General features: G+C 32.3%; 1 protein-coding gene across 1 annotated transcript in view; it reads right to left on the reverse strand.

Annotated features, from left to right (window-relative positions):
• The window catches only part of LOC134684327 (uncharacterized), an 85,530-nt gene that overhangs the window by 57,864 nt on the left and 727 nt on the right, over nucleotides 1-26,939 (reverse strand). The window contains exons 2-12 of the mRNA XM_063543615.1: nucleotides 26,726-26,849; nucleotides 20,317-20,531; nucleotides 18,228-18,425; nucleotides 17,414-17,459; nucleotides 16,333-16,433; nucleotides 15,747-15,848; nucleotides 15,026-15,106; nucleotides 14,209-14,770; nucleotides 12,396-12,554; nucleotides 11,437-11,606; nucleotides 10,541-10,646 (exon numbers count right to left, since the gene is read on the reverse strand). Coding sequence (XP_063399685.1) covers nucleotides 10,541-10,646; nucleotides 11,437-11,606; nucleotides 12,396-12,554; nucleotides 14,209-14,770; nucleotides 15,026-15,106; nucleotides 15,747-15,848; nucleotides 16,333-16,433; nucleotides 17,414-17,459; nucleotides 18,228-18,425; nucleotides 20,317-20,531; nucleotides 26,726-26,849 — 1,864 coding nt within the window. The remainder of the gene's footprint in view (nucleotides 1-10,540; nucleotides 10,647-11,436; nucleotides 11,607-12,395; nucleotides 12,555-14,208; nucleotides 14,771-15,025; nucleotides 15,107-15,746; nucleotides 15,849-16,332; nucleotides 16,434-17,413; nucleotides 17,460-18,227; nucleotides 18,426-20,316; nucleotides 20,532-26,725; nucleotides 26,850-26,939) is intronic.

A 26,939-nucleotide genomic window follows, 5' to 3' on the forward strand; every position in this document is an offset into this window, starting at 1 on the left:
GAGTTAAGTACAGAAAACAGTAATGTGCAATACCACACGTAAGAGCCGAGGACTGAAACTATTACATGTACATTGCTTTACTACATCAAAGACAAAAGCCGCACACAGTGAAGGTGCAATATCTCACAACTGAGTCAAATACCGAAGCTGTATAATCTATATTAGGTAATTCCATCTCGGAAAGTGAGATATCCTTATACTTAACTTAGTCTTCAGTCTCATTACATATATAATGCACATATATAAAAATTGCAAACCGTTTACATCAACGTATAATTCATTTCATAAAAAGAAAAGAAAAGATGTTGTTCGCCCTTTTATTGTACTGTTCCTTTAAAAGAAGATCCCTACGTTTTCGTAAAAATTGACAATATGAATAGCATTTGTTAGTGTATTATTTATTTTTTTCTTTCTTGATTCAACGATAATTTAGAAAAAAAGAAAACATAAGAATTAATACTATTATTGTTTAAATTTATATTATTTATCTGAGAACCTTTATTTCAATGTTTGATAACTTTGATTTAGCCGATTCAAAAATGTAACGTATCATACGACTATTTTTATTGTTGTATTTTTACTTTTTCATTTCATGAAATAGGTCTACTTTTCAGACATACAAGTTTAAATATTTTGTACTAATTAACATATTATTTCTTTAATAGATATAACAAAAAGGAGCAACGGTTATGAATCAATACATGTATAGGACTCCAATATGATTCCAATATCACAGCTGTTCTTAGGTCAACCTTTAGGGCTGTAATGGATTCTTTATATTATTGAATCAATATTTTTTTTAACATACATTAAATATTTCATTAACATACATTCAAATTTATGATATTATGTTGATAAAACTATTTCAATATAATAATTGAACGATTTAGCAACTTTTTGACATTTAATATGTTTTCATTAACAGCTATTAGACACTTCATTAATGCATTTCCTTAATATACAAATATTTCGTTTGTTTAAAACTTCAATAGACATTTTTAAAGGGCATTATTTTCTATTTCTGTTAACATTTAAGTCTATGAAATAGAAGTTGGTAACGTTATGTGAGCGATATTAGTTATAAAATTATCATAAGAGAGATTTTGCTGTAAGGATTTTTTTATGCATTAACAAATGTGATGATTTAATGATTTTTTTAGGAAAAAAAATGCTTAAAAGGCCCTACTGTTCGTTATTTTTATTTTGATAACATTAATTCATCTGTTCGTATTTGCATCAAAACATCTAAAAACTAAATATGTAACTTCTGCCAATAGTTATTTTTTAATGTCTGATGATATGTCCGCTATATACAGCAGACATCGGTACAGAAATAGTTCTCCATCAACATGAAACTGTGAAACATTAGTAATTACCCCTCTGGTAATTTTATTATAGTGGACCTCAATAGTTCAAAACTGAGACATTTATGTTTACCTTTCCGAATAAGAACCAAAATATCGCTTAGGTATGGGTTTTTATCATAGTTCAAAACATATTTGTTTCGTTGCAATCATACCACATCACTTTATTTTATACTATTTTCACGGTCCGTTTGTCAAAAGACCTTATGACAACTATTTTACATTTTTGTACATCTGAACAAGCTTTAAAATATGTTGTCCATTGAAAAACAACTGATGGTTCCAAACCATATCAACAAAACAAACCATTATTCCGTTGTGTTCCTCTTATAGCTGATGTCTTTCCAGTGTCTGTTTTTTGTATGAGACTCAGATTTTTCTCAGTTAAATCGATTTATGACTATTAACCAGCGGTTTGTAAAGGCAACAGTAGTATACAGGTGTTCGAAAGTCATAAATATATTGAGAGAAAAGAAACAACGCCAATGTAATGGACATTACTCTATCCTTCACTGTATTGATTCTCCAGTGTTCACAAATAGCTGAGACATAATCTATGACTCCATACTCACATACTGTATTTTATATCTTATCAAACAATTATGTTAGATATTGTGTTGAAAACCACCATGACCTTTAAATTCTCAGCTATATAATAAACGCATAACATCATAAGCATGAAAAGACAGCAATGAAAAAATAGAAAAAAATATAGATATTAAAAGAGGGACGAAAGATACCAAAGGGACAGTCAAACTCATAAATCTAAAACAAACTGACAACGCCATGACTAAAAATGAAAAAGACAAACAGAAAAACAATAGTACACATGAAACAACATAGAAAACTAAAGAATAAACAACACGAACCCCCAACAAAAACTAGGGGTGATCTCAAGTGCTCAAGAAGGGTAAGTAGATCCTGCTCCACATGTGGCACCCGTCGTGTTGCTTATGTGATTACAAATCCGGTAAATAGTATAATTCGGTAGGTCACATTCATGAAAGGGAATGGGATTGTAGTTACGACGTAAGGAACATATCCGATATTATATGAGAAACGGTTATTCCATAACGGTCAACCAACTCGTGATGGCGTCCGTAAAATTTACGAAGGGAGGATTTTAACTTCACTATTTGGAACTCTTGGTTTAATAGCTTCCTTGTGAGCAGCTACCCTCTATCAAGAAAATCATGATAGGAAATGCATTAACAAGAATGGGTGTCCATAGGATACCATGCCACGATCGAGCTATCATATATTTATTTATATATAAATTTGAGTTGTCAAAAGCATGTACTTTAGACCGACTTAAGATTTCGTTATATTTGCTCTAGACGTATATATTTAATTTTTTGATAATCAGCCATATTTCAGATACGGGTCAAGGTGTTTGAAAAAAGGGGAACTTATTTTTCATATTAGCAAAAGAAAAAAGAAAATCTTTTAAGTTATAAATTATAAAATGAATGTGCATTAACTGTAAAAAAAATCCAATATGTGGTATACAAATTGTAAAAAAGCTCAATTTGCTTGGTAAATAAGAAGGCGGATTTTAATTTGTATGAAAGACGCATGTTTTAAAACCACAAGAAATGGGTTGATCGTACTTACTTTTCAATACCTAAAGTACTTTTATAACCTAATTCTAGATGATTTGACTTGTAAATAAAGAATGAAGTCAAAGAACAGTTTATTCACAGTACACAGTTTACTTGTATAGCTGACTATGCGGTATGGGCTTAGCTTATTGTTGAAGGCCGTACGGTGACCGATAGCTGTTAATGTCTGTGTCCTTTTGGTCTCTTGTGAACAGTTGTCTTATTGGCAATCATACCACATCTTCTTTTTTATACTTTGTTCGACATAAAATAAATTAGAAATGCAAACATTGCGCTTTTAAAGAGAAATAAAGGCAACAGTAGCATATACTGCTGTTCGAAATTCATAAATCGATTGAGGAAAAAATCTAATCCGGCTCACAAACTAAAACTGAGGGAAACACATCAAATATAAAAGGAGAACTACGACACAACACTAAAAAGTAACATACACAAAAACGAACTATAATAAAACAATGGCCATGTTCCTCACTTGGTACAGGACATAATGCTGGATTGAACCTGGTTTTGTGGCTAGTCAAACCTCCCATTTTTATAGAGAACATATAGGACAGAGAAACACACAAATTATAGTTATCAAAAGGTACCAGGTTTGTAATTAAATACGCAAGACGCGCGTTCGTCTACACAAGACTAATCAGTGACTCTCAGATCAAAAAAGTTAAAAAGCATTGAGGACCAAAAGTTCAAAAAAGTTGTGGCTATTACGGTTTACGGTTATCTGCCTTGGATAAGAACATACTAAGCATTGAAAATTATTCATACTTTTACAAAAATATATTAATAAAAATGACTATATGATAGATATACTTGATAACACCGTAGTGGTGATTAAACTACAGAATACAATCGTACACATAAAACAATCTAAACCAGCATATGAAAAATCACAACCGAGTTAGCCGAAAAGATCAACGCACTAAGTGACGTCACATTTGAATTTCTAAAAAATAATCCAAAAAATAGGATAGAATTTTGATATAATTCAAGATTAGGTTTGTAAAACTGATATAACATTTAAATATAACAATGAAAATTACAATTTTTATTAATATAAAAATTGTGGTAGTAACTAGATAATTAATTCTACAATTGTGTATGTGTGTGTGTTTGTGTAACGTTGGTTTATATATTACAAGAGTTATGAATTGATCTCCAAATAATTTGCAGTACACATGGGAGTTTTAAACATATCAAATTAAGAAGATGGAATTTCCACCTAATTATAAACGAATCATTCAAAAATCTGAAATAAACTTTGTGCAAACATATTTTTTTATTATGCGCAGACTCGACGAATTATTCAGATGCAGCAAAATTAATTAATGTTTGCATAATCGTCATTTGTATATTTTTATATTCAGGATGAGTACTAATACAACTATAGAATAATAACGCAGGTTTTAAAAGTTTTCGCGGAAGAATCAATACTGACTTCTTTGTTTGTACTTATTGTTTCATTAAAATACTGCATTACTTTTGACATTTTTAAGTACAAAGTTTACTAACATCAACCTATTACGTTTACCTGACCCCCCTGAAGATTAAAATGTCGATATGGGTTTTTTTTCAAATTATAAAATAAACTCATTTAGTTATTTATTCGGATTCAGAAGGAAACAAACAATTTCAGCAGGTAACATGCAATATCAGCTCCTTTTATCTAAATTTTAACCCTAGAACGCCTTCTTTAACATTAAAGATTTAGAGAGTAATCATTATTGCAAATTATGAAATAACTTGTCGTTGACAATTATACAGTTGTAATGCAGTTTTTAATTGGATATAACTATCTTTGATGAAGTTGAGAAATAAATAATGGTTTCAATCTGATGTCAATATTCTATTTATACAATATCTAATTATCTTATTCAAGTGCATCGGTTTTTTCCAGACTTATTATTGGTATCATCTAATTTACAAAATCAAAGCTTGATCAAGCATTAGTGGGAAAAACACTTTAAACAAGTACCTTTCAGATAGGTGTGGTGGTAAATAAAAAATAAGCCACTAGAACCAATATCTTTAAAAGAAATTAATTTGATACTAATGAGAATATAATTTGTACATCACAATCATTTTCAATACACCTTTTTTGACAGGTATAGGGTGCATTTCTTACTAGCACAAACGATGCAAACGGCTAAGCGCGCACAGGTTTTGATCATTTCTTTCAAACATACGTTTTTAAAGTTTACATAAATTTTGACAAACTATGCATACGATAAAAGTGCGTCTGCAGTTTTTCGTTTGTCGTTTGTTAGTACAAAAGCTACATTCTTATCTTACTTCAACCTGATTAAACGAAGTATTTGTTTCTACAAAAAAAGTCTGTTTACCAACAACATGTAAATGCATTATTCAAAGTTCAAACAGGGTCAGTAATGACTTATTAAGCGATGCAATTGTTTTTTACTACAAAATATTGGTTAGAAATAAATGCGGCCTTAATATATAAACTTAATTAATGGCAGGTTTTATATAAACTTAAATAATGGCAGGTTTAATATAAACTTTAATACAGACAGGTTTAATATAAACGTTAATACAGAAAGGTTTAATATAAACCAGTAATATATAATATAGTTAAACATATATCCATATCAATATTTGATTATTACTGCAAAAAAATATACCAGTGTTTGTCATTTTGTCAATTTTCAAATGGGAAATTATACGACTGTGTGATACCATGGCAACAATATATATTTTGTTCAAATCAAATTTATTTTTATTGTTATTAGGTTTAATTGGTAAATATGGCATTAATCTGAGAATTTGCATGGCCATCACTATTCCTTATCCTTATATGCTTACAGAGATTGACTCGTAACATAAACAGGTTTAATATACACCAGTTATATATGATGCAGTAAGACATGTATCCATATCCCCATTTGTAGTTCGTTGAATTCCTCCTTCTTTTTATCCATTTCGATTGAATCTACTGTATCTATATGCATTATCCCTCCATGCTAACAGTTCTCTCTCTCCAAGTTGTGGAAGATAATTGCATCTTTGGCGATATGTGCTAAAATAACAAAATGAAATGTGAATGTGCTAAAAGGGAGATTATACCAACAGTTTATTCAAACTCAGGTGTCTCAAATGAATTGATAGTGACATAACACAAAAGAGACAAACAAATGTATCCAAAACATACATGTACCTTAAGATTTGTATACCCATTAAAGTTATCACATATGCAATAAGTCCAAATAAGTGTGCCATCGACTTATACTACAGGCAATGTAATTATATTATAAGTATTATTAGTAATGAAACTTTGAAACCAAAGACTTAAAAATAACTTTAATGTAGAATCTTTTAGGACATAATCAATCTTTTATATGTCACATATCATGTCTCAATGTCTTTATTTCACCATATTTTTCCCTCTATTTACTAATACTGTCTTATGATCTTATGTGTTTATAATATTCAGAATTAATTAGTTCCTTGTGAAGGTAAATCCAGAAAACAACATGAATATGTGTTCTCTTTTTGGTTTTCTTTCTTTTCCTCTACCTATTTACACAAAAATTGATAAAATTCAATGTAAGTTCCAATCAACTGCATTACACCAAAGACTTGTTTGATTGTCTTGTAGTTAAATTTCTTCAAATAGCTAAACATGATGACCAAGACGAAAAGAGACATACTTTTAGTCTTATATGCACGATTTATCTGTTATGTGTTGTACTTGGCTTTGAACTAGCTGTCAGTAACTGCAAGTAATCTCAAATCTGTACTTAATGTGTTTTGTTGTTGGGATGAGCAAGTTTAAAAAGGCTGTCTGTAATTCAGTGGTTGTCGTTTGTTGATGTGTTACATATTTGTTTTTCGTTAATTTTTTATATAAAAAAAGCCGTTAGTTTTTTCATTTGAATTGTTATACATAATCATTTCGGGGACTTTTATAGCTGACTATGCGGTATGGGCTTTGCTCATTGTTGAAGGCCGTACGGTGACCTAAGTTCTGTGTCATTTTAGTCTCTTGTTGAGAGTTGTCTAATGGCAATTATACCACATCTTCTTTTTTTATATTAACTAAGTTATGAATAATAGCACATATTGTACGTTTTAGTATGCCTTTTACACTGATAGTATTCCCATAATATTACTACTAACAACATTTCATATCATACTTAACTTATGCTGGGAACAGTATATCTATTTGTCTATATATACAACTCGGCTAAACATCAACCCAACAATGTTAAATCTGTAAATTTGCTTTCGCAAATTGTTTGTTCTTCCTCGCCGGGATTCGAACCCATGCTACTGAGATATCGTGACACCAAATCGCCTGCACTGTAGCCGTCCCACTAGACCACACGACCACCTGGGCTTCCCAATAATAAAGCTTTCGATGGCCGTGTGTTACCTTTCCTCGTCAGTTTTAATCTAGCGTCGTACTACAGTACATGATATTTAAGGCAAAGGGATGTTATTGTTACAGATCAGCTCAATTATCTATAATAAAGGATCCTACAAATTAATGTAAGATACAGTCACAGAAAATGATTATATTTATAAGTACGTCTGAGTCAATATATATATACAACTCGTCTAAACATCAACCCAACAATGTAAGATCATATACTAGTATATATATATATGTTCCTGACCAATGGAATCATTAATTCGAACTCGTGTTTTCTTGCTCTTCATTGGTTGTAATTTATACTAAAATACTTACTATTGTTTACAGCTGAAATTAAGAATACTATAATTAATAACATTTATACTCTTAATCATCTTTGCATAGAGGTTCATATATTCAACGTAATTTTCTTTTGGTTTTTTTTCACTTTGAACAATTTAAGTTGCAATTTGTAAAAGAATCCAAAAGTGGTGAAAGCGCTCATGTCTGCACTAGTCTAAGTTCAAAATTGAATAGAATGATGCAGAGAATATTAATTTCGTTTGCTTTCCTTATTCTAATATTTCAAGATATAATTTGGTTGAAATGCACTATAATCTGGAATGCGCTTGTATTTGTCAGCCCACCAGCTTTAATTCAATAGAAAATAACAATTACGGGGAACTAACCACATTATTTGCTATTATTATAACCAGAAGTTACTTTAACCAGTACGCAACCTTCTCTGTTAACATAAATGTGCTTTTTATATTGAGTCTACAAACTACGTATAGACGTCACCATTAGTGTTGACATGCATTATCAATGGCATGGTAAAACATTAACTGTTTACAAAACTAAGGACTATTTACCCCATGCAGAAAAAGATGATTTGGCTGTATTTGGCAAAATCTTTCGGAATTTTGTGTCCTCTGCTCTTCAATCCGTATTACAGTTGTCTTTTTTTATAAACTGTATTTAACATTGGCATCAACGTGATGATCGTAACTGCAATTACGATCATCCCAAGATGGCGGACACAAATATAGGGATATTTTAGAAGGCTGATTTCTCTACTTTAACAGCTTATTTTCAGATTTGTTTCATATCAAGAAAAATCTTTATAAGCATTGCCGTTGAACGTGTTTTTCATAAATTATAGAAAAACAACCAGAAGAACGAAAATCGAGATTCAAAAAATCACCATGATGATCGTAACTTCGTCTACAGATGATCGTAACTTTGACTTGTTTTTATAAAAAGACGATCGTAACTCAAAATTGCGAATGTTTCTTTCCGCTAAATGAACACCCTATTTAGCAGTCACGATAAAAGAAATATTATTTCAAAATCAAACAAAGAATAAATGAAAATCGCTATTCTGAAAAGAAATGATATAAGGGGGATTAGCAGACTTGCAAATGCAAATGTCCTCAATATTATTTTCTTATAAGTTATTTAGTTAATATTCAAAATGGATTTACGTGGATATGAAGTTGATATAAATATCATTCTCATGATACAGTTTAAAAATACAGGCCAAAACTTTCACTGATTAAAGCAAACGAGGGCATAAAGTTACATTATTTGGATGACTTTCTATCGGTTTTAAATTGTTGCCTGGTCTTGGTTTTTCTAATCAAACTATGACTATTTAAAATTGATAGACTACAGAGGCGGACTTCGAGGGAGGGTCAAGGTGCTCGCATCACCTTTTTGTGTGGGAAATTTGGTTGATTGTATAGGGAATCTATGAAGCATGACTGTAGCGGGCCTACTCTTAGACAGCCAGTCCCCAATCCCTTTTTTAAATCTCTGGCTAGGCCACTGAACTACTGTGGCCTATAAAATTTGGAAAAGTTGAAATTGATGGTATACACGTTCATATTAGATTTTTCAAGCTACAAATTCTCACATTTATACGGTATATTACTTGTTCTATTGAAGTTGGTCGAAGAAGTTGTGTTAAGCAAAACATATCAATAAGGGATCTACCATTTGATATTTATAAGGCGGGATGAAATTTGGAAAAGGGCAGGACAGGAGATTTGAGTGAAAAAAGGCCGGATAAACATCTTGGCCAAACAAAAAGGCAGGATGACAATTTATGCAAAAAAAATCAGGATGAAAAAAAGCAGGACCGAATAGAGTTAAAAAAAAAACACGGATAGAGAGTTCAACATAAAAAATGCAGGACAAAATTATTCATCCTACTAAGCCCATCCCCCAAATAAAAATCAAATAGTAGCTCTCTTTATTGACGGTTTCATTGTTGTTAATGTTTTTTATTCAACAGATATGATTTCACTTGTTAATGCTTTATTTTTTCAACCTCTCCCTTAAAAATCGTAAATCTGTTGATAAAAAGAAACTATAAAGTCTGAATTCCCCAAAAATACAAGATCCTCGAAAGGTACTATTGTCCCTATAAAGTGTAGGGAAAAATTAATATTTTTTTTTAATTTTAACAAACTGGTCATTAATATGAACTGTCCAATACCTTATTTATATAAAACATATGAAATCAATATAAAGTTGTTAAACCCCAATGCATTTAAATATTGAACTAGATAAATTAGAAATCTCTCGAAGTCGTTACCATTTGTGCACTTACAAATATGACTTTACCCTCCCCTCAGTGATCGTTCATTATTATCATCACATTATCAGCTGATAACGTACATTTTTTTTGCATACAAGACAGCTTTATTTGTTCATATTTATCAGAAAATGCTTCGTGGGAGCAGACAGTTTCGATCATCTTAATTACAAGTTACGATCATCGTTGATAAAAATAAATAAAAGTTACGATCATCATCGTGATATTTTGAATCGCGATTTTCATTCTTCTTGTGTTTTTCAATTCTGTCCGAAAAAATATTTCAATGGCAATGCTTATAAAGATGTTTCTTGAAAAGATACAAATCTGAAAATAAGCTGTTAAAGTAGAGGAATAAACCTTCTAAAATATCCCTATATTTCTGTCCGCCATATTGGGATGATCGTAACTGCAGTTACGATCATCACGTTGACGCCAGTGATTTAATTCAAGTGTCACTGATAAGTCTTTTGTTGAGATAACGCGCGACTTTAATCCTGGTATCTATGAATAAGTATACTAGTACCTAGTATATAAGTATTAATTGATTCGTGTATAGAGTATTATGATATGTGTTGTTGTAACTTACGTAGAAGATTGAGAAGACACAAAGGCATCTGCTTGAATTTGGGCAAAGTTAAAATTACGGCAATACAATGATGACATAGTCTGCTTCTTGATGACACCTAGTTGTGCTGAAATAACAAATAACACTGAACATTTTCCCCCTTCTATTCATTTGACATGTCCATATTTGCCTTGAAACATGGTTCTGTTAAAAACTAAGAAGATTCGAAAATTATTTTCTATAATTCATTTAGATTATTTAAAGTTAAACATGTATAGGTATTTGTCTCTGAATAAACATATTGTTCAGGAAAATTCAGAAACAAGGGCATGTGGGTCGCTCTTTTGTTAAAACACTTAGTTCATACATATAAAGCTTACTATTGACTAAGACCGCACGGTTACTTTGAGTGCTCACACCCTTGTCATTTGAACTCCAGTGTATAGTTGACTTGTTGGTAATTATACCAAATATCCTTGTTATTATATTCTTATTTTCATACATATATTCATGACCTTGATTTAAGAAATTTCATAAATACACTTTAGTATTCTACGCTCTAAGAAATCATAACTGGTTTAATAGAACATTTGCGGTTTAACCATACTTTGTAATTAAAGTATGTTATTATGCTCCTTATTACTCATAACCAGCTTGAATGTTATCGGTTACAAGGGGGAAACCATTCAAAATATCATTATTTTTTTTAGATGACACGGTACTATCTACCAAACCAACAAAGGTTGAACAGGTGGGAATTATCTATGTCTTTTTTATGTTAAGGTCGACAGACGACGAAAGAAGTACGTTGAGTAGCATACATAATCTGGTACATGAGACCAATTGTCATTGAAACAAATGAGCTTATGAAATGATTATAATAGGATAACATAAAGGTCACGAGTTTTATATCTTACCACTATTAAATCCCGTATTTGAAAATGCATTTTCATAGAAAAATCTGTCCCCATTTCTGTAATACTTAAACTGCAAGGCAATGAGACATCCAAAAGTAGGTCCGACAAGTCCGCCTTTAACAGGGGTTTCTGATAATCCTCCAGTGAATAAATCTATGTCGTCTGGATGCCTGTTAGAAAGATGATTTTTCAATAATGTAATGCATTTTAAAAAGGACGGAATCAACATTTCCTTATTTTTTATAACCATATTCCCACAGCATTGATGTATTAAGTTAAAAATGCAGGCAAAACTGATGAAATAGTATCATGTCTTTTTTTTCGAAATCTGTGTACAAAGCGATTTCCAAATAAAAGTAAATTGAGTTTCTATATTTCATTTTAGAAGTTATATTTTAAAGACAGTTATCTCTTAAAAAATGTTGATTTCGATGACCACTCTTCAAATAAAAGAAACAAATATCTGCAGCGTTCTTCATAATGTTAATAGTCGTTAAGATTAAATTGTTGTCATTGATTTGATAGACTTCTTTCTTCCCTCTCCATATTGCAATGTTCTAGATCTTGTTCGTCAACGTATCATTTTTCTCCCCAAATTTGTTGTTGAACTGTACAAATATTTATGACTATGACAAATTTGTGTACAACCTTGTGTTTACTTGGGTACTCTAAAATACTAGTACATGTTCAACAAGTACAAATGTAAAACATTTACGTTGGAATTATTCGTATAACGTCCCGCTTATATTACACGTTTACACAATATATTCCATTACGTACCTATATGCCAATGTGATCAAACTATTTTCGCAAAGTTTAAAAATGCGGAAATTGCACACACTCTTTTTTTATTGTGCTGTCACAAATATGCGTTTGTCTGGCCCTTTAGTTCACTATTGAAACACAATTCATGACCCAATGGCTTTTGATAAATCTTTGTAATGATTCAAATACAATACCTATACATTCTTTGCAGAGCACCGGCTGATTCATAGCTCATGTCTCGCAGTCCAAGCATAGTATATCCAAATGTTAGTGCGGGTCGAAGTCCACAAAACTTTCGAAATTTGTTGTAGGAAGGCAAGCCATGGTCTCGACCTCTCTGTATATTTAGTGCACTAAAATCATAAGGATGTAAGTATAAGCAGTCAAACGCACCGAATTTTGTTTGACAATGTTAAAAGTAGTTAAGTGTTTTCCCTAATGTGGGGTTCACACATTGCCGATTATTGCCCCCGTTTGAGATCAGACAGCGATACGAAACGAAAAGAGAAAAAGTCGGATTACTATCTTCAATTATCTGGAATGTCCTATCATTGTCTTAACGCAGTCGTTTAAGTTCGTAACAGATTTCTACGTGTCGGGAAGGGTCCGAATAGTTCGGCGAAGCACCTCGACAGTTAGGTGCGTCCCGTAACTTTCGGGGAAACTCAGTCGATTTCGTCTAGTCGGATTATAATCGTGCCTATGTCGTGACATATTCTGCTGTATCGGATCAAAATCCTTACAATGATCTGTGTATTCTGGACGGTGTCCTGTGGAACGGGAATGATCCGGAGAAAATTTTCATTGCTGTTTTTCTGCCGATCGAGTCTAGATTGCATCCAGATCTTGTCAATTGCGACCCGTTTTTGCCGAAACCGTTCCGGAACAGTCCCGTTATTAATACGAAATTCGTCAATAATACCCACGTCAGAGTCCCGACAATAAGTCCCCGAGGGTATCACCAGCCCAGTAGCCAGTACTTCGTGGCATGAAAATACGGATTTATTGTGTTATTAAAATTTGCTGTTACAAAATATTAGAAATTATTATAAATTAAGGAATGTATCTCCCTCATGCAAAGCTCTGATTCCTTTCACGAATTTGACTATACTTTTTGGACCTTTTGGATTCTAGCTCATCATCTTTTATATAAGCTTTGGATTTCAAATATCTTGGCCACGAGCTTCACTGAAGAGACACGATTTGTAGAAATGCGCATCTGGTGCAACAAAATTGGTACCGTTGATTTTATTACAGAATACAATACGACTAAGACCAGATAAAGCTGCTTGCAATGTGATAGAGCGGATCGTTATAGGATTACGTTCCGACAGTACCTGCTGATTCCGATTATGTCGACAGTTTTCGAACGGATAACTTCCTTCAGCGTCAATTCACTGTCTGGTCACTGTCTGATCTCTGTCGGATTATATTCGGTAGAATCTGGACGCAGTCGTAACAGACTCGGTCGAATTTTACCTGGCGAAAGATACAAATTGGATTAGAAGCGGATTGAGAACGGGATTATATCCTGAACAATATCTGATTGTTGTCGTGATTAGAATTATTTGTTTTACAAATTTGAATTAAAGTTTGAATTTCCATCCACGATCTACAGGATCTTTTTCAGACTTTTGACAAATTTTAATCGAGAATGGTCCTGTCAAGGACTGCAGTAAAGATCGTGAATGTGTGACCCCAGCTTAATACATTTCATCAGATGAAAAATTCAAATCTTTGACAAAAGAAAACAAGTTCACAAATACAGCAAGATATCATCTCAATAATAGAACTATGTTGTACATTTAATTTGTTGTCTTTACCTTATTTCATTCATTTGTTAGTTTTCTTTTAATTGTATTGATTTAGTTCTTTTAATGTTAAATTAAAAGAACTAAATCAATACAATTATAAACAAGTCATTAAATATACCAATCTTATAATTTGGTACGCCAAACTAGCCTTTCGTCTATCAAAATAGAATATGAATTAAAAACAATTTGTTACCTTAAATCGAATCCATTGCCAGGTTTTGTCTCGAAAAGATGGTTTCTGACGGCTGATGATACAAAACGATCGGATTGCCCAGAAAACTTTTCTACCATCCAGTTTGAGATTTTATCCACACTAAATGCTGCTGTAGAACGTATTGTCCTTGGGTTGAAAAACTCGCCTTGTAATGGTACTTCTTGTTCCTTTATTCTATAGTAAGCATCAAGAGTTCCCACAAATTTTCCAACAAATGTGTGTCCTATTCGAAAAGCGGCACCTGCAAATCCATTATACGTTCCTCCGTTTGTATTTTGGTTGTAATGTGTCTTATGTCCGTACGTTGTTGGGAGAAGTCCGTGATAACGTGCTAATGTTGTTCCTAATAGTTTTGGTATAAATTCTTTGTATACGATATGTTGGTATACTCCAATTAGTATTTTTCTTGCTTCATTGTATAATCTTGGTCCGTCGTGGTGTGGATTTATCTTTTTCAGTATCCCTACAATTCTATTGTGTTCACGCATGAACATAGTGTGAATGGCATTTAACATTGGTACTTCAGTATGCCTTATATCTCCTGAGAAAATGAACATTACAGTGTAGGCTTTTTTCTCAAAGAGGGTATTTTTTGTCTTCAAGAACTTTTGAAATATAACAAATATTGGTAATGAGCATTTAAAGAGCATTTTAATTTTAAAATGGATTCGATTGTTATTTAATTTCTGTTTCTCTATTGATGTATAAAAAAGATAAAGATCAATACTGATGACATTTTCATTTTAAACATATGAATTTATTTTTGTTACTTTTGTTTAAATTCTTTTTAATTTACCTGCTTTGAAGCACCGTGTCCCTTCTATGCATTCCCCTTCACCATCGGGCAACAGACCACCAGCACCCTGGAACAATTTTCCTGTACAATATAGAATTTTGTAGAATTTAACTGTGGTCAACTATCTACATAATATTTATCTCTTTTTCTCCAAATATTTCTTGTTAGTGATTTTTAATACCTCCACGTGTACTGTTGATTGGCTATAATGATCATATTTGAGTTGTCACAGCTTATAACGTGTGAATTGTTTTAGTATCGAGCGCTTCCTCTTTTCATATCTCTTTTCATACAAACTATGATTCGGTCAACGCTTTAATTTTACACTAAAAAAACAACAATCAAAGAGAAGCATTAAATTATCAAATCAATACATATAAACAAACGATAGTCATGACTGAAAATATACGAAAGCGCAAAAATGTCCATCTAAATACGAACCAATCTAATTTAAAAAAAAAATCTCTCATCGCTCCCGTTTTCTGATATGTCGCATGGGAGCTCCCACGCGACATATCAGAAAACGGGAGCGATGAGAGATCGGATTTTAATTAGATTGAATAAGAATCTGGAATCACCAGTCCAACAATTCAAACGTATTATCTAGTAGTAAGCAACAAATGTATTAACATGAAAAACCTCGCGGAACGACAGATTGAATATGTACATGCGGTCGGAATGATTAAATCTGCATGGCTGAATAATTTCTCTGTAAGATTACCTGTTTTCCAGTCCACGAGCTCATCTGCCATTTTCTTAGAACTGCCGTAAGTGCTGGATAGATCAAGGTAAGATGTTACTTGGTTCATTTGGTCACTATAACCTACAAAATATAATCTGTATTATAATATACAATGTCTTTTTAAACCTGCTCGATTCAATATATCCGAAAAACGTTTTTGCCATTGGTTGTAACATCAGAATGGTAACCCTCTTTGGTATCTTCTGCCTCACTTTCAAATTAGTAAATGAATTAGCAATTACAGTTCGGAAAAATCAATACGTATAAACGGTAACCGACAAGCCAGCATGAACGGTTGTCGTATCTAGGTCAAATGTCAATTTCGGAATGCAACACATTACAGTCATAATAAATAAATTAGTTCCATCATGTGCACCATTTAAGAGTTTTAAAGTAAAGGAAATATATCAAGTGCATGATAATTTGTTAAATTCATTATTCTGAAGAAGTCAATATACGCATGTGCAAACAAATTTTATTGGATTTACAGCATGGCGGGGTGTTCACAAAGCAAAAGAAGCACGTTATACTAGAATTCAAAGTCGTCAGGTAGTAATTATCATACCTGGAGAGCAGTCAGATCGAGGTGCTGTTTCTGATCTTGCGAAATGCATACACGTGGTCTGAAATTCACCTACAGGAGTGCTAAACGATAGACATTCAGGTCTGAAAGCGAAGTATAAAAAACAACGTAATACCCAGGTCATTTTATAGATTATATTGGCTCTTTGTTAAAAATAAAAAAAGTTATGGATAGTAAATTAAATAAAACTCTAAAAATTTGCAAACTCACCAAAGGCACCCTTAATACAAACAATGTCTTCTAAAAGTATAGAATATGCATTATGTATATAAAAAAAATGAAGATGTGGTATGATTGCCAATGAGACAACTATCCACAAAAGACCAAAAATGACACAACCATCAACAAATATAGGTCACCGTACGGCCTTCAACAATGAGCAAAGCCCATACCGCATATAGTCGGCTATAAAAGGCACCGATAAGACCATGTAAAACAATTCAAGCGAGAAAACTAACGGCCTTATTTATGTAAAAAAAAATGAACGAAAAATAAATATGTAACACAAAAGCAAACGACAACCACTGAATTACAGGCTCCTGACTTGAGAGAGGCACACACATAAATAATGTGGCGGTGTTAAACATGTTAGCGGGATCCCAACCCTTCCCCTAACCTGGGACAGTGGTATAACAGTACAACATAGGAACGAACTATAAAAATCAGTTGAAAAAGGCTTAACTCATCAGATAGACAAAAAATAAAAGTGGACGTGGCCGGGTACTTTTACATCCCGACACAAAAAGACACAATGAACAGATTTGAGAGTACTCACAGTTATCTGACAGCTAGTTCAAAGCCATTAACAACTAATAAAAAAAATCATGCCTCTAAGACTAAGCAATCAATCCGTACACATCCAACAAACAATGGATTTAGTGTATATGATCATTAAGAATGTTAATCTTCATTGTTACTTGTCTAAAAGGTTCAAAATACAATCTTTATGTCAAAGAATAATTTAGGTAGAAGTAAGTAATATATCAAAATTGCGAAATTGAAATGTATGTAAATCAGATTTTGTTTCTGTTGATTGTTTGAACAAAAACATATAGAACTCTACCTGTTAACAGGAGTATTTCCATTACAACACATCAATTTTGGCTCTCCTGAAAAAAGATAAAGTCTAGTTTAAAAATATTCTTAAACAGAAAAAATGGCAAATTATCATGAAGTAGTTGTTTATGATTGATTTTTTTCTCTAACTGTCATAATTTTCCAGATATAAGCTAAAGCATTATGTAACCTCAATTTATGTTCTATTTAAGTCATAATAACCATTTTGTTGACTGAAAAAAAAAACACTTACTAGACACTATGTGAATGATTTAGTCAAGTTTGGTCCAAAATAGAAAGATTGTTTGTCCGTCCCTCTGGTAACTTTCGTCCCTATTTTAGCAAAGTGATTTCAGATGGGAAGATTTAAAAAATAATACGATGTCAAAGGACGATGATGGACTGGCCATTGTTATCTGTAAGAGAGATTACCTGAACCTTCAGTGCGATGAAAACTAACAATCACTTATTTTGTGTATATGGTTTTTTTTCGTAACTAGTTGAATACAGGGAACATCCTCCAAAATTTGGAATCACCGATATATTTCATGAAAAGGTAAATGTAATTTTAGTTTGTTCATAATTGTACTCAATTTAAAAAAGAACCAAGTAGGATTAAACGTTTTCCCAAGGCATCAGTTTGATAACATTTAATTGATATTTCTCCCAAATCTGCATTAAGCCTTTGAATGCAGATCAACTATATATGGGATCTAATTGGATTCTACGCAAGTGAAATAGGAGTCAATAAAAGTCCTAACTCAGCTCTTACACTGATACAGTTACTCCATATAATTACAATTATTCTAAATATATCTTACCATTTTTTGATTTTTTTGTTGGTGTAGAAACCACATCATGATCTATGAATTGTCCAAAGTGAGTAAAAGCAATATTGGACAAACAGCTTCTAGCAAATGTTGTGCCTTCCTTGTGTACAGCGTTACTTATATCTCGTGGATTTGGTAAACTACCATAGCGAACACTGTTCTTTCTTGGCTCACTACCACTATTGTATCCTACAAATATATCAGTCTTTAAAAAGAAAAATCAAGTGACTATAAGCAATTCCATTGATACAATACAGCGAAGTAGCAGGATGGACATTTAATTAGGCCGTTAGTGTTCTCGTTTGATTTGTTTTACATGTTGATGGGAGTTTTTAATGAACTGCGGGAATTTCTCGCTGCATTGAAGACCTGTTGGTGACCTTCTGCTGTTGTCTTTTCTATGGTGGGGTTGTTGTCACTTTGATATATTCCCCATTTTCATTCTCAATTTTATTGACTGGCTATACAGCCCTCGAACTGTCGGCTCATTTTACATTTGTCATTTCGGGATCTTTTATAGCTGAGAATGCGGTATGGGCTTTGATCTTTGTTGAAGGCCGTATGGAGACCTATAGATCTTCTGGTTACTAACTCAACAAAAATGGTTCAGATATGTATAAATTCAATGTTGAACGTAAAGAAAAAGAGATGAATATATGTCTTTAGCATTTCGTTGATTCTTTAAATTAGTGAATGATTATAAAGCTATAAAGAAATTGTGGGTACATTGCTATAGGGAATTGTGGGTACATTGCTATATTTTTGTGGGTACATTGTTATTGTGAATTGTGGGTACATTGCTATAGGGAATGGTGGTTACATTGTAATTGTGAATTATGGGTACATTGCTATAGGGAATTGTGGGTACATTGCTATATAGGGAATTATGGGTACATTGTTATCGGGAATTGTGGGTACATTGTTATAGGGAATTGTGCGTACATTGTTTTTGTGAATTATGGGTGCTATAAACAGTTTCGTACTAAAAACTAGGGGGTTATTCCCCGTCTAAAAATTACCATTGAGGAAAACCCCTGTTTATTTACTTACTTGGTGAAAAAGGTGAAAAAGTATCATGTTTTTTGTATTTGATTGTAAAAATTAGTTAATTAGCTTTCAATTAAAACAGGTTGAATGATTGAAATAATTTTAAAAATTATATTAAATAATTAAAACATGTTTCGAGGGGAGACAACACTGTAAACAGTCTGTTTTTTAGCAGTGAAAATTGAAAACTTATTTGCAGCCACTGTAGCTCTTTTCGGAGCAGGAAACCGTACCCTGAAACAAGATTTTTTTGAAAGGCCAGGTAAAAACCTACAAAATTCATACAGTTTTGATTATGAAAAATGTGCATGGATCATGTCTTCATGGGTGTGCACTTGACCTGATTTCAAGTTTTTTATGTTAAAATTATACCTTTTTTCCCCCATGTTCATTGGATGAAGTTTTTATAATATATTAAAAGTACACATTATTTTTATTTCATTATAAACAAGAGAACATTCTGATTTCCAGTGATATCTAGTTTTATACAAGTATCTTTATTAATCAGTCCACCAGTAAGGGTCACATATGCATGGTCCTTCAAAACATGACGTCATAGAAAAAAACTGTTGATTGCACCCTATGGGTACATTGTTGATCATTGTTATTGTGAATTGTGGGTACATTGTTATAGGGAATTGTGGGTACATTGTTTTTGTGAATTATGGGTACATTGTTATTGTGAATTGTGGGTACATTGTTATAGGGAATTGTGGGTATATTGTTTTTGTGAATTATGGGTACATTGTTATTGTGAATTGTTGGTACATTGCTATAGGGAATTGTAGGTACATTGTTATTGTGAATTGTGGGTACATTGTTTTTGTGAATTATGGGTACATTGTTATTGTGAATTGTTGGTACATTGCTATAGGGAATTGTTGGTACATTGCTATATGAAATTGAGGGTACATTGATATTGTGAATTATTGGTACATTGCTATAGGGAATTGTGGGTACATTGCTATAGGGAATTGTAGGTACATTGTTATAGGGAATTTTGGGTACATTGTTATTGTGAAACATTACTTACTGTCTCCATAATTTGCTGATATGAACCTAGGTTGAGCAGTTAAAGCAGATCCCCATAATGGATTCTGAAGATTATTACATTTCCCGTCGTAAGATCTATATTTTTCATACGGATCACATGTTACCTTTTTGGCGGCACAAAATGGCGCTACAATTTTTGAAAACCTACTACTGCTTGCCGAATCTGGTGTCAGTGTGTCCATACCACTACCTGTCCTATAATGATATACAAAGCTATCTTAAATATAAAATTTCTTTAAAAACATATACCTATAGTTTGTAAATTGTACAGATTGAATTGGTTTGGTGTTAGGTATTCGTCTTCCAAATGAAAATAAGTGCAGAATTTTTTTTTTCTCGGAAAAGACTTTCCATGAAAGGTTTTGTTGTTTATTTGTTAAAATTATAACTATTTACTTCTAACCAAGGAATAACTTTCCTTGATTAACTTTTCTTGTAGTGGTGTGAACGTATAAGATCGCGTCTAGAAGATATCTTAGTCTTAAAATTAAATTTATCCTTTTTTAGATAGCTTTAGATACACAGTGTGGGAACGGAACTGTACGGTTTTCTAATAATTTGGTCATTCGGGAGACTGTCAAGCGGTGCTCCGACATTCGAAAAATAACAAGTTGCTTGATGGAAACTTTGACGAACTCTTATGTTCCTATATAACGTTTCTGCTTCAAGTTTTGATAGCTAAAACATTCTTTATGTAAATATAAACCAATAAAATAATAAGAAAGATATATGCATCAAAACGTTTTCCTTAAAATGGTGGAGCTCCGTGTAAAACGATCAAAATGGTCACACAACAGCGATCAAAAATGTCAAATAAGCATCGAACAATCATTGTTTGCTACCTGGATTTTCACATGTACCTTTTCTGATATATAGTCTTACCTGTCTGAAAGTTTCAAAGCCATTGTCCCAGTAGAAATCCAAATATATTCATTTTCTCCATGTCGGATATTTTTATTGACTGTACAATCGCTCGCAAGTTGACTGTAATATCACTCGGAGCCTTCCTGTACAATCACTCGGAGCTTTTCTTTTCATCGTTTGGCCAACTAGACTACTCCAAAAGGAGGGTAACCTACTTAACCGTCTTATGACTTCACGGTCCACCTATCAAGCAAGCTAGTCAATGCATTTTGCTGTAATAGTTTCTAGTGGCATATGACTTATTATAACTCTTAAGTAGATAATGCTAAATTTCTTCTGCCACATTCATGATCAGTTTATGTTTTCCATGATACTTTTGTCATCTAAATATTTATTAAAACTACTGCAATCCAATACAATATATGTCTGGTATGATTTTTCTCTACTTTTTCTGTTACGATTTTTGGTATTGTTATCGATTTTTGTTTTAACCTAAATTACACACTCAAAAGTGTTAATGATTTTTAACGTTTTATTTGAATGGCTGCAGCCTGCATTAGCAGATCTGGTATGCGGGGAGAGGGAGTTTTTGGTGGTTGAAGCCAATTTTTTTTCGATTTTTATGGTGTTCCGTGGTTTGGATCCCCCTTTGTAGAAAGGCGGGATCCGCACCTGGTCTGATATCGTCAATGATAGTATGATGATCCGATTATTCATCTGATTTTTATAGTTTGGTCTTGTGCTGTGATAGTTTTGGGGAGAAATGAGCGCACACAAACATTTTTACCCTTGCCAAATTCTTTATGTACGTGTTTTAAGTCAAGAGCTCGTAGTTCAGTGGTTGTCGTTGGTTCGTGTCTGTCATATATGTTTTTCGAAAATTGTTTTATTTAAGAATTGAATGCTTCTTTTTGTAAATTTATTGGGGTGTAAAAGCGTTGACCGAAGTACATTTTGTATGAAGCGCGGAAGCGCTTCATTCTAAAAATGTACGCACGGTCAACGCTTTTACAACCCTATAAAGTTACAAAAAGAAGCATTCAATACTTATAATTACATTTTTAGCTAGTATTATAAAAACACGATTTTCATGAAGTTTAATTTCTAAATTCACATGTGCACTTTATTGTTGAACCTCGTGTCATCATGAATGAAATGTTATTGTCTCATGCAATTGCTTACGGAATAACATGTGATGTGCAATTAGCCAATTAGAATAACGTATTATAATGAAACATACATCTAATGTAATTATTATGAATTAGGCCGACGGTCAGTTAAATTCGAAAGGTATTGATTCTTATTTTTCTTTTCGGGACCTTTTATAGCCGACTAAAATTGCTTAAATCCATTTATTTTTTATCTTTGACAATCATATCACATCTCCTTATTTGTATGTTGAAAATATAAATGTGGTTTGATAAAATGTTGTTTTCCCTAAATAAAAACAACTATTTCGTTCGTTTGTCGGATGCTATAGTTGGGAATATTAAAAAGTTCCTGAATCGTGACATTGATATAAAAAAACAACTGTTGAAGAATTTTGTGTTTTCCCTGTCTTTCAGATAACAAGTCCTCTCCCATCCTTGATAAAAATTAATTTTACTGGAGCTTTTTCTACCATTAGCTACATGTATAGCTTGTAATACACAGACACCTCATTTGTAATTATACCACATCTTCTATCATGTTTATTGACATACACGTGTCTTTTCTTGGGTCAGTGGTTAGATACCACAATTCCACATTCGAATTCCTTGTTATACCAAATTAAAAAGTGTTGGGTATGTGTAGATACACCATAAGAGAGGCTAAATTTCACGATAAAGATTTGCTTTGAAATTTAGTTCATCCTATGGTGTATCTACACATATAGCCAATCACTTTTTTATTTGGTAAATGACATGTGTCAAAGTTCTCAACTGATATCATAGGAAAAAAAATGTGTTACAATGTAGTTTCTTGCTAAAAGTGTGAGGTATCTAACAAACACCACATTACCATTTTCAATCTTCTGGTAAACCAATCATAGGGTCGATATGGAACTGTGGTGTATGTGTCGATTCTCTCACACTTTTTCAAACAAACTATGGTACATATTATCAAGTTACAATATCCCGATCATGTGCTGAAAAATTCTTTGTTATATTGTTCAAATAGGTATTTATTATTTTTCTAAAATTGCTGGTGAATAATATATTAAGCAAAATTCAAAATATGCCAATTAACTTTCCAGGGAATCTTTTCGGTATATATAAATATATATTTTGTACGAGGATTATTTTCATTTTTATTCAAGATTAGATTCTTAACATATTTTGTACTGTCCTTTTCGTTTTGTCTTGTATACTTATTCAGTGGTTGTTTTTTCGTGTGTTACATATTTGTTTTTCGTTCATATTTTGTACATAAATAAGCCGTTTGTTTTCCATAGTCGTTTTTCATTGTTATTTCGGGACATTTTAAAGATGACTATACGGTATGGGCTTTATTCATTGTTGACGACCGTACGGTGACCTATAGTTGGTAATTTCTGCGTCATTTTGGTCTCTTGTGGAAAGTTGTCTCTTTGGCAATCATACCACATCTTCTTTTTTTATGTGTTGTGGTGTCAAATACCATAGATGAACAAATAGGACAGCAATAAACAACCAATGCAATGCATATGCAATGTATTTAATAAATTTGGCCAAGCAATTCTACAGGATAGCTCCAAGTGATTTACAGGAAGGCTCCGAGTGATATTACAGTCAACTTGCGAGCGATTGTACAGTCAATAAAAATATCCGACATGGAGAAAATGAATATATTTGGATTTCTACTGGGACAATGGCTTTGAAACTTTCAGACAGGTAAGACTATATATCAAAAAAGGTACATGTGAAAATCCAGGTAGCAAACAATGATTGTTCGATGTTTATTTGACATTTTTGATCGCTGTTGTGTGACCATTTTGATCGTTTTACACGGAGCTCCACCATTCTAAGGAAAACGTTTTGATGCATATATCTTTCTTATTATTTTATTGGTTCATATTTACATAAAGAATGTTTTAGCTATCAAAACTTGAAGCAGAAACGTTATATAGGAACATAAGAGTTCGTCAAAGTTTCCATCAAGCAACTTGTTATTTTTCGAATGTCGGAGCACCGCTTGACAGTCTCCCGAATGACCAAAATATTAGAAAACCGTACAGTTCCGTTCCCATACTGTGAGATAGTGTCATAAAAAGGTTTCTCAAACATAGAATTGTATAAGGCAGTTTTACAACATTCATCGATATTCAAATGCAATAAGTTCTAAATATATTAAAAATTTCATTAAAATCAAGATATTGCCAAATAACGTAGACTTTGCTAACATACAAAGGAATATTAATTAAAAGGAGTAGGGGCTTTAATGGCCTAAAATGGCCCCAGATTTACAAGATAATAAAAATTCTAACAGAGCAGATTTTTTCTCCATAAATCATTAGAATATGAGTAAATGATTTAAAAAAAATGTTTTTATTCAACTAAAAAAGGTTCAATGTCACAATGGTAGGTGCAAATGACGTCATAATTGGGAAAATAAGCAAAAATACCGAAAATTTGATGGTTTTTCTAAATTTTGACCACCGCACCATGCTTGCACCAATTAGAAATTTTAACATTTTGACAAGTTCGTACATATCAAACTTCAAATAAAAAATCTTTTTGGTGCAAGGTTGGTGCGATAGGTTCTTTTGTATTTTTCATAGCCAAGCGGAGCAATAAAAAGCTGAAATTTGCCGTCCAAATTGGACCTTTTCATCTGACAAAAGTTTAGTTTATACATTATTATACCTATAGAAACATATTTTTTATTGTTTATGAATGTAAAGTGTATTCCTAATTATATTTCCGTAAGTTTGTCTAGTTAAATTTCTTTAAAAAATCCGACATCAATAGACTTCATGTGTAAGGTAGTCAATAACAACTTTGAGGACAATTTTTTTAATTATGAAATTTTAGATAGACCTTCAATATAACAAAATCTGTACATTTCTGATGTTTTTGCTAATTATAAATTCAAAATTTGTTGTTTGAATGGGGCAATCTTCTCTCTCTGGTATTATGGTCAGATCCATGATTTATGTAACGAAAAGTGTGTGTGTGTGTTGGGGGGGGGGGGGGGGGGGCTATTTTACTTAAATTTCCATAATTGGCGAGAAAAACGAGATTTATTTCGAAAATGAAACTACCTATATTCCAATTGGATGTGTCTTTGTGGGTAATGTGCATAGAGAACAAGTTCTATAAAATTTGATGGTAAAAAAACGGAAACAGTATAAGGTAGACTATCCATATATCCGTATAAACATGTGTAAGGGAGTCAATAACAACTTTGAGGACAATTTTTTTAATTATGAAATTTTAGATAGACCTTCAATATAACAAAATCTGTACATTTCTGATGTTTTTGCTAATATATTAAACATGTATATATTATTATATAAGTACGCCTGCGCCTGTGACAACTCTACAACAGATTTATTCATTGGTTTACCAGCAGTGATGATGATACATGGCTGTTTACATTATGTATAAACAACTTGTCTAAACATCAACCCAACAATGTAAGATCTGTAAATTTGCAAATGTATATATATATATGGATAATTGGCCCTTATAGCCCCTAGTCCTTTATAGAAGAAAGAGAGAGAAAAAAAATCTGCATGAACATGTGTCGCAGTTAAACTATCTTTATTATAAACTTTAACCCTCTCATTTTGATTAACTAACGTTTTCATTTTTTAGTTAGCCAACTAAAAAATCTCTTATTTTGTACAACGATTTGGTCTTGTATATAAATTTTAATGTATCCTTGATCTAATGAACTTTACAATTAATAAGGATTAATCTCTTCTTTTCGTGTAATTTGTTGTCATAAGCTAGAAAGCTATGATCTAATTTAAGAAATCCTGAAATCACGGAACTGTTGTCATAATACTCGTGTTTAAAATCCGCTGCATTGTCTAATAAATCAGTAAAATAAGAAATAAACCTGTCAAAAGTAATTTTAAGAAAACACAAAAGGCGACAAATAATCCTTTGGGAAAAATAAAAAAAAACGTATTGAATCCAGGAACGATAAAAAAATTATTCGTTTCTGGTTTAACTCCAAATCATATTTAACAGTATTTATCATTTCTAATGAATCATAAATTATTTTACCAAAACTCATATCTTAAAAAGAAATATTTATATTCTCAAAAACGAAGAATGAAAGTATATAAAATCTTTTTAAATAAAGGAAAAATGTGTATATGAGGACACGAATTTCTTCGCTGAAGTGTGCTTTTCAGCGAAAATTGGACGGACATCATGGACGGATGGAAGGATGGACGGTTAGAAGGTATAGTAGGCCTGTCAAGGGTAAAACTTAATGTCCCCGCTCCGCTCTGTGGTTGGAGCATAAAATAGTAATGTCAAGTATAAACATATAAAAAGGTTAAATAATTGTTTAAAAGACATGAACGACAAATACATAGAATTGATACGTACATTTGTATCAAGTTCCTTGTTGCGATTTCGACTATTTCTGCTGATCTTGAAAATGATGCAATAACTCTAGGGTCTTGTTGATTTTTCTTATATAGCGATAACATACTTACTGGGTCATTGACTGCTGAAAATGTAATAACAGAAAGTGGGTTTCTTTCAAAATCACAATTTATTAGAATACAATTGCAAATATATTAGGAAAAAATAGGATGTA

The sequence above is a fragment of the Mytilus trossulus genome, chromosome 9 (genome assembly GCF_036588685.1).
Source record: "Mytilus trossulus isolate FHL-02 chromosome 9, PNRI_Mtr1.1.1.hap1, whole genome shotgun sequence".
NCBI classification, from domain to species: Eukaryota; Metazoa; Mollusca; class Bivalvia; order Mytilida; family Mytilidae; genus Mytilus; species Mytilus trossulus.